Source organism: Nematolebias whitei, chromosome 21 (genome assembly GCF_014905685.2).
Source record: "Nematolebias whitei isolate Nwh7 chromosome 21, NemWhi1, whole genome shotgun sequence".
In the NCBI taxonomy this organism is placed as follows: domain Eukaryota; kingdom Metazoa; phylum Chordata; class Actinopteri; order Cyprinodontiformes; family Rivulidae; genus Nematolebias; species Nematolebias whitei.
Window position 1 is genome coordinate 10867411 of NC_056518.1, and position 9269 is coordinate 10876679.

Genomic DNA, 9269 nt, shown 5'->3' on the forward strand with positions numbered 1-9269 from the left:
GACTCAATGAGACGAACCTGTATAAAGGTTGAAGGATTTTTAAATTTTTTATCTTTAAGACATTTTAATTAAGATCAAATGTAAATGGGGATCACCTCTCTGACCAGATACAAAACCAAGTTGGCAGTTTCATCCTATTGTTTTACTGTATGTTTGTGGCAAAGCGTGAATTACTCTATTTGACACCCGTCGACTAAAAAACCACGAAATCTCATTTACTGTGTGCCGTGAAAGCAAATACTTTCAACCGTAATGTCCTAGTTTTAGACAAACACTGACAAGCCACTTCACAGGGGGTTTTAATGTGGTTGCAGTTTTCAGCTCACAGAAATAAACCCATTTTATCTTGAGAGATGCCTCAACAAATGAGAATACATAAAAAAAAATGAGTGCAACAAAACATGTTTAGGTTTAAACGTTTCAGTTTAATTTATATAAATATACTCCTAAACACCTACAATGAAACAATGGCAGAAAACAGATAAACTATTTAAGATTCACCCTTTTTCACTAAGCTAATGTGCTTTCTTGTCAAACAGCAAAAATACAGCAGTTATCAAATCAATGTTCACAGGTAAAGTCATCAAGTCGGCATCTGCTTCGAAGGAAAAAAACTAAACATTTCACAGATATATACTTAATACAGTACATGGTATAGTTGGGAGTTATAATTTGTACTAAACACAGTAAACTCTGGAAAAGTACAACCATAATCTGTAAACTCAAACACAAAGATTACACCGATTGCACAGAGATAAATAACTGTGGTTCTTAACCTCAAGTTGATTTAAAAACATCAGTTTCTTTATAACCTAGTCAAGGTTTAATCACTGAGTGCTCTGTCAAAATGTTTGGTTTACAGTAGTTCTAAGTTTAAAGCCTACTTTGGTATTTAGTAATCTATTAAGCATTACATAGCACAAGCTGTGTCCCTCTCGTGAATGTATATGCCCTTTGTTAGGGACACAGGGACATGCTGCCCATTGGCAAGCATGGCTTTTTTCAGCGTGGCCACGTCGCTGTTGATGTAGGTTGTGTGTGTAGTCAGGAAGTTCCTCTGCAGCTTGTGCTCCAGCAGCATGTGGTTCTGAGGAGGAAGGCCAAGGCAAGCTCTGTAAAGGAGAAAAGGGAAGACAGAACTGTATAATCTAATCTTTTTTTAATGTTTTCTTATGTTAATGGGGGAAAAAAAACTACATTTTACAGTAAAAGTGATCCATACCTCATGACGTTTTCTATGCAGGCTCTCTGTCTGAAGAAGGCATTGACTACCGGAGTCCCCGCTGGCACCAGAGGGGCCTTACAGAGGAAGGAGAGCAGAGCCAGGACACTGTGGAAGGACTGAAAGTCCTCCTCTCCTTGAGGCTTCACAGTCACACGCTGACAAAGCTCAGCCAAGATCACCAGGTCCAGGATGATGGGGCTGGCCAACAGAGAATCCTGTGGAGAAGTCAAACACGACACCATGACTACAACTTTAATGAAGAAAAGCATATTTTGATGCCCACTTTTTAAACGTTACAACTAAAACAAACCCAAATCATTACCCTAAAATTTAGTCTCTTATAAAAGCTACTAAAATAGGGGGAGTGGTGGTGCAGAGGTTAGAGAAGGTGGGCCTGTTATGAAACACCGACACCTGCCTCCACCCTCATTTGCCCCACTCATAACCCCCACCATCTGCTCCCCCGGGCACCCTAGATGTCAGCTCTCTGCTCCACACAGAGGGCTGTGGGAGCTCTGCGGTTGCATCAGGAAGGACATCCGGCATAAAAACAATTGCCAAGTCTTGGTGCGACTTGTTCGCTGTGGCGACCCCTGAAGAAGGGAGCAGCCGAAAGAAGAAAAAACAAAATAAATAAAAGCTAGAAAAAATATAAAACGTATAGAACTGATAAATGTTTCAGCAATATTGATGCTTCAAATTTTGCTCCAAATACAGTGTCATGAATTAAAAAAGTGATCATTATTAGGCCTGTCGCGATTAACAATAAATCCATTAATCGCATGATAAATGAAAATTATTGACTTAATTTTAATTTATCAGCTTCATTGTTTCTTCGTGTCTCTCTTTCTATGAAGACACTTGATGACAAAAGGCTCAACTCCAGTGTTCTTCACTGACCCCTCCCTTTCTATTTAAAATCCATTTTAACCAATCGTATTTTTTGATCTTTAAAAGCAGCTAAGCTACGAGCTAAGCTAACAGGCTGACCTCGGGGAAAAAAACCTCCGTCTTGTCGAAGCTCCAAAATTCACGGTTGAAACCGGTGTGTTGTTTCTCTCTGCAAAAAGAAGCTGAGAACTTGTTTACTGATTTTTTATCATAACTCCCTCCCATTCTCTTCGCTATCCATCCTTCGTTCAAACAGTCTTGTACTGCCATCTTTGTTGCCATATTTTGCTTTGCGAGCCTGCTCTAATTTTGTCTTGCCTCCTAAATGAGTGGCAACATGCAGCTGCAGTCTTGTGTGTGTGTGTGTGCGCATGTGTTGGGGGGGATGCTGAGCAGAGGGAGGAGACAAGATGTCTGGCGCAACCAGCATTCAATTGCATTTAACATTGAATACGTACAAACTGATTGGGAAAGGCAGGAAGAATAACTCAAGATGTGAGTGAACTGCATGTGTCTATTTGCATTAGCTCAAGGTGGATTATCGTAGGATAAGTTACTCCTAAGCCTCCCTCCTCTACAACTAGTTAACTTGAATCTGTTCTTGCAGTAGATTTGTTGCTGAGATGGAAAAATACTGACCTCACAGGTGTTGTGCAGCGCGATCGTGTTGAGCCCTCCCATCATTATCTCAGAGGTGTATTCATCCATGGCACGCTTGCTGTCTCCCACATATGGGACGTATTTAATCACGACCTGAAATGAAACACAAGACATTTAAGCACTTTGGATGTTTGTTTTCTGCAAACACCTGGACACACTTTATTCATTCAACCTTTATTTAGACAGGTTAATCCCATTGAGCCTCGGGGACTCATTTACAAGAGAGACCTGATTTCAACAAAGAATAATGACAACAATAAACAGTTATAAAAAGTCATACAAATTTATTTAATTTTTTTTACAAATAGGATGGCTAAAAACAAGAAAAGTAACAACAAACAGCTAGGCAACTGTAGAAAACTAAAAACTTTAGCTAATATTTGCCTGTGTAGCCACTTACACAGTGGTCAGGTTTCTCCCCAGGCTGGTAGAGGATGGGGTTGGACTGCACCATGTCATCCACCACGTTGCTCTTGGAGATCTCTTTAGAGCGGAACTGCTGCGGGGCCGACAGGTTTTTCCCGTCGTTGTTGCCGAGGTGGTTGTAACTGACGATGGAGGTTGGCTGTCAAAGGCAAACAAAAATATTGAAACTTTTTTGTTTGGGAAGTAAAAGGATATTGTTGGTCTGGTGTTGTGTTTCACTATTTCTACACTCAAATGTATATCGCTACTATCCATGCATCCTTTCTCTCACCTTGATACCTGCGCTGACCAGAAAGTCCACAAGAACTGACTTGATCTTGGTCTGGCCGGACTTGAAGTCGTCGCCGCCAATGAACACGCCTCTCTGGACAGCCAGCTCGATGGCTCCTGGAGTGAAGGTGTTCTGTGGGGAACCGTTGATGTAGGCACAGCCCTCCAGTATACTGGCGACTGCAAACAGAGTGGATGGAGAAATCTCTGCTGCTCCTCTCTGGTAAAGAAAGAAGATGTATGGAGACAAACTCATAATGGCACAATAATGATGGTGGAAGAGTGTCTGCAGATTGAACTCACCTGGATTGCAGCAAGCAAGTTCTTGGTCGTGTCATTGACGCCAGGGATGATAGCACAGAAGCGCTCGGTATTGGCCGTCCACAGAACAATGACTTTGTCCACACCGCTGGACTGCTTGAAGTCTCTTATGTCAGCTCTGATCTGCTCCATCTGAAAAAAACATTTACTTTCAAATGAAACGGGTACAAAAAATATACCGTATATAAAAAAAAAAGGGGGAAAAATTGTCACCTGCTCTGCCATAGTACCAGTGAGGACATTGTCTGCACGACTCTCTTGGTTTGCAGCAATGAATTCTGGGATATAGATGGATGGTCTAGGTTTTAGGCAGCTCATGTGTGGCTGCAGCTGCTCCTGCAATGACCAGTCGAGCACCTGAGCTCGCTCCATTGCACTGCCCAGATCCAATGAGGAAATATCCCAACCTGGAAACATGACGCGTTTAAATTCTCGCTCCACAACCTCAGTGAACACAAAGTTTCTGAGTGACTCGTTGTCCTCAAGAACCCTTTCCACTCTCAAGTTGTTTTGAGATCAGATTTTAGCTGCCATTAACTATCCCTCAGGATTATTGACGAGAGATTAAATAACTGAAGTTTTCTGTACCGTCAAAGACGATGTCATTAGGGTGCACCATGGGCAGGAGGTCCCGGAATGGCACGTTGACCTCGCCTTCCAGGCCTGAGCCCAGACAAACAGAGGACGCCTGCAGGAGGGAGCCGTAGTAATTTGCTTTCTAGGAATGAAAAAACACACAAAATGAAGACGTGTTGCTTTAAAGTTCAACTTGTTAAACCAAAGTAAACTGTCCAGTTTATAGATGTTAATAATGCACGCCTATAGAAACAGTTTCCAAGAACTGGCAAGATTAAACAATTCACTGTGTGTAATTGGTTTATAAATACTTTTTTATGACAGCAAGCCACACCTATAATATCAAACACTCCCTAGACGTTCTCTTGGGTTAAGGGCAGTTCATTAAAAAAACTTTAAGTCATGCACCTTCCTTGAATGAGTTCATATTTGCTCTGCTAACCTTCTCTCCGTTCTTCGTCCTCCAGGTGAGTCCCAGCTTGTTGGCCAGGACGGCAGCTGTGACGGTGGTCCCGTTGTTACCTCCCCAGCCCACCAGCATCACGCCCAGCCGTGGAATGTGCCGCTCTGTCTGAAACGTCATCTGGGTGGTGCAAGGGGTCACCTATAAATACCACAAAAATACAGCCGGATGAGATGGGAGGCTGAACAGATGCACTCAGACAGGTGGAAATATCAGACTGACCGTGAGTTTGTTCCCCTCCTGATGAACTGATGTGGTCTGGTAAGAATACTGAGCCTCGATGTGTGTCTCTGTGTACTTCACATTAGGGCTGTTGATGTGGATGTTCACAGACATGGCTGCAGAATCTATAAAATAAAAAAAGATAAGATTACAGACCTAGCACTTGTTAAAGTCATTTTAGTTGCACCTTGTAAATGATCTTGAGCTACATCTCATGCAATATTTAAAACACTGCTACTGACTGTTGAAGAGTCATTCTCAAAGTATTGCTCACACATCGCGAGACCCCACCGCAAAGATCTCAATGGTGGTGCTCAAGTCAATGCTGAGGTTCACATGTTAAGTTACTGTCAAACTTTTCGTCCAATAAAAATACAGCATTTGTTACATTTCGTTATTATCGTTTCGGAGGTGATTTCTTACCGAGTACACTGCAAAATGACAACAGCTAATTCAAACGAACCAGTCCTGCCCGGCTTCATTCACTTCCGCAATACCGGAACTCACAACGGCGGAACTCATTTTCATCCTTCACAATAAGAGTATCAACTTCTAAATACTCTCAAACTTCCTCGTGTTCTGGAGTAGAATATTAATTACTTTGAAGTAGAACAACAACAATGTAAGCTACTTTTGAAAGTTTCGGATATTGTTAGTATTTCGACGTTGTTCGACTAAACGTACATGTAAGTGACTCTTATTGTGAAGGACTAACTTGGGTTCCGCTGCGGATGCGTCCTGCTGTGTAAAGATGTACGTCATTACGTACAACCGTACGTAGAGCCGCAGTCCTGTTGTCCTGGGCTCTGCTTGTCAAGCGCGCCCACCACACCCCACCACAACCATAGTTGCTCCTCCTCCTCTCTCAGCTCCGCTCCTCCCCTTTGCCTGCTGCCCTCAACAGAGAAGGGGGCGTGGATGTTTGCATCTCACGTGCCCTTTCAATGCAGGCAGGAGATGGTTTTCCATCATCCCGTTAGATTAATTAAAGGTAGCAACGTTATAAACTACACTATGCACTGTCTACATTCATGTACGAATGAAACAGATTATTCTAAACCATTCAAAACATGTCAAGTTACTTCAACATTTCCCGGGCAGTTCGTCATCACTATTTTCTAGTTGCACCAGTTTTGGCAAAAGTGCACCCAAAGTGCACTTCAAGCTGTAAAAAAAAGTTGAACAAATACAGTTAGGACCACTCGCAAAAAAAAAAAAATAATAATAATAATCGAGGTTTTGTTCGAAATAACAAGAATTCAAAGTAGTAATCTGCAGAGGAAAAATAGTCGCATTGTTGAGAAAACGGTCAACATTGTGTTTCAGGACTTAGCACGAGCACCATTTGAACGCAACACGTCAGTCTTCTGAAAAGCCAACGAAAAGATAAGTTTTGTCACAAACTCTAACGCACGTTTACGAAATACAATAAATAAACATCAGACTTATATTTGCAGTTCCTCACCTTTTTTCCCTCTCCGAGTGAAAAATCAGAGAAGATGTTAAAACGCGCATGCGAAGATTCCCTTCAGTCTCAACTTATTCGCCTGGAAATTTCCAGTCGGGGGTGCTGGACGCTGCTGCTTTGTTTTGATCCGAGAGTTTTTTCCCCCCTTGCTGCTGATTCGCTCCTCCTGGCCAATCAGCGCCCCCCCTGCTCTTTATAGGCTCGAGTGACGGCACCAGCAGCCAATGGCAGCACGCCTCTCTGCTCCAGCATCCGTGGGGAGTGACCAGCCAAAGTAAAATATTCCATTCGAGACCAGTAAAATCTTCCATCGACATGCTGACCAGTTTGAGCTTTCCACAATTACAAAACGCGCAATGACGCACGTGTTTCCTGCACTTGGCAATGCAATGCTATTGCCTAATTTAATCAGTTTAAATGAGCTTTATGCATGCATAAGTGTAATTAAATTGTGTGATTGATTAATAAATGTAAAAACGTAAAAAAGTTAAATCTGGTCCTCTGGACATTCAAAAAAACAAAACAAAGCAAATCAACAAAAAAAATGTAGAAACGTTTCGTCTCTCATCCGAGAGACTTCCTCAGTCTGAGGTGCTGTATTCAGCTCAGTCTCTTAAATAGCACCTTCTCAGAGAGGATCAACCAGTTTTGCTGCTGACAACCAAAACCAGCTGATCACATGCTCAAGAAGGACCATCAGCCTAACAATGGATCATTAGCACACTGATGGCTGTTTACTGTTCACAGAGGGTTGAGTGATACTAGCAATCACAGCATTGTAAGAGGGGGACAGTTGAACCCGGAGGCCTCCACCCCTGTTTAATGATGGACGGTTTCTTTTCACAAAGATGGCCTCCTTTACTCCTCTCTCAAACCATCGTTCCTCTCTATCCAGGATGTGAACATCTTCATCCCTGAAAGAGTGACCGCTGGCCTGGAGATGAGTGTAGACCGCAGAGTCCTGGCCTGATGATGTTGATCTTCTGTGCTGGGCCATCCTCCCTCAACATTGTTGAGGGAGTATCAGAGAAACTGAGACGTTTATTTTCTAAACATAACGTCCCAGTGGCTTTTAAACCACAAAATACATTACGGCAAAGACTGGTTCATCCCAAAGATCCAGTCCCCCGGCACAAACAGAGTAATATTGTGTATGTTGTTCAGTGTCAGGAGGGTGATCAGTCTTACATCGGGGAAACTAAACAGCCACTGGCCAAAAGGATGGCCATAATGCAAAAACATGCTCCAACAAACTTATAAGATCATGTCTGCAGAAGATTACTTTACCTCCTGGTAGATTTTTTTTTTTTGGTTCTCTACTTTTGGAGAAATTAAGTGGAAACAAGTTTGGTTGAATGGAGAAAAAAATTGCATAACAAATAAAGTTAAAGAGGTTTCATATAAAATCAATCATAATGTATACCCTGTTAAAAAAACACTGGAAAGATTTAAACTTGATATTGATAATATTTGTACGTTTTGTGAACTACACATGGAAACAATTTCTCATTTATTCTATCAATGTAATCACACAAAGACGTTCTGACAACAACTCATACAACAGAAAACTGGACAAATAACTCAACTTACAGAGAAAGACGTTATATTATGCTTCGACAATAAGGATATGGACAAAGACTTGATCTACTTGACCCAACTTCTACTTCTCCTGGGAAAATTCCACATTCACAAGAAAAAGTGGTCAAACTCCAAGTCAAGCATGACCCACTTCAGCAGAACTGTACATACACAGCACCGCCGTTAAAGGACTTGAAAACAAAAAGGCAATGAAACATCTCAGTTCTAGAAAAACTTAATGTGAATTTATCTGTATAACATGTAAATATATTGTGTTGTATCTTTAGAATTTGTTACCCTTTGTACCATTTTATACCAAAATTGTTCTTTCTATACTTTTGTACCTGCTAATATACCCCTGGCAGACAGTTGTTTTTAAAATTGATAAAGTTTTGTAATAAAAAAATTAAAAAACAGAGGGGAAATACTGCCACCTGGTGGACAGAAGACACCACAGCTGGCTGTTTCCTCACATCTGTTGGCTGCTGATGTATTTCACTCTGCTGTGTTCATTGTTCTCATCTGCTCACAGACTCATGTTGGTGCTGCTGTTCGGCGTATTGCTCTTGTACTACTAGTGCTTAGTGTATTTTTAGTTATCATTTTTCTTAGTTCATATCTTAGATCTTATTCCTGTTTTTCTTTTGCATTTTATACTTTTGTTGGATGTAACTGGGACCCTGTGTACCGTACTAGGGTTGCCAGCTCAGAAAAATTATTATCCAAACTATTGAAAAATAAATAAGGGACACCTCATGCCAGGGCAGGCCGACCCCATTACCTTCACCCCTACCAGCGTGATGATTCATCCCTCCCTCCCTCCCCCTCTGCTCTTCTTGCTCTGAAATGAACCTGAATTTAACTGGATGCATGTTTTTGAATGATAAAAGTATGCATAGAGTGTTAACTAGTACACAATTTAACAATTTATTTTGAGTGCAAATAGATTTACCAGAGTAAAATATTTCTAAAAAGAATTGATCTTTCTTAAATATTATTTTGCTCTGCTTAGCATAAAACAGTATTAACAGAAAACAATAAGAACATTTGTGTAATAATGCATTTAGTGTAAACATAAAGTTTCTAGGAATTTTGTAAACAAACACATTGTGCCTCAAAAGTCAGGACTTTCCACGTGCAGTAAAAAAAGTATTTGTACACTAAAAAGG

The 9269-nt window shown here is 41.2% G+C and overlaps 1 protein-coding gene across 1 annotated transcript; it reads right to left on the reverse strand.

Moving 5' to 3' along the window:
* Positions 1 to 858: 858 nt before the first annotated feature.
* LOC119427007 (inositol-3-phosphate synthase 1-A) lies at positions 859 to 5557 on the reverse strand. Its single transcript, XM_037694581.1, has 11 exons — positions 5478 to 5557; positions 5055 to 5179; positions 4812 to 4973; positions 4382 to 4511; positions 4007 to 4200; positions 3772 to 3925; positions 3474 to 3685; positions 3177 to 3341; positions 2756 to 2869; positions 1223 to 1440; positions 859 to 1112 (listed from the first exon to the last, which is right to left on the reverse strand). The coding sequence occupies exons 2-11, from the start codon at positions 5166 to 5168 to the stop codon at positions 911 to 913; spliced, it is 1665 nt and encodes a 554-aa protein (XP_037550509.1). The 5' UTR covers positions 5169 to 5179; positions 5478 to 5557; the 3' UTR covers positions 859 to 910.
* Between the last annotated feature and the right edge of the window lie 3712 nt (positions 5558 to 9269).

What these genes read in the sequence shown, in the direction of transcription:
- LOC119427007 (XM_037694581.1), bottom strand. Translation starts at nt 5,168, where the DNA reads ATGTCTGTGAACATCCACATCAACAGCCCTAATGTGAAGTACACAGAG. An exon ending in AGGAGGGGAACAAACTCACG is followed by an intron (nt 4,974 to 5,054) that starts GTCAGTCTGATA and finishes TGGTATTTATAG; the next exon opens with GTGACCCCTTGCACCACCCA. An exon ending in TGCATAGAAAACGTCATGAG is followed by an intron (nt 1,113 to 1,222) that starts GTATGGATCACT and finishes TCTCCTTTACAG; the next exon opens with AGCTTGCCTTGGCCTTCCTC.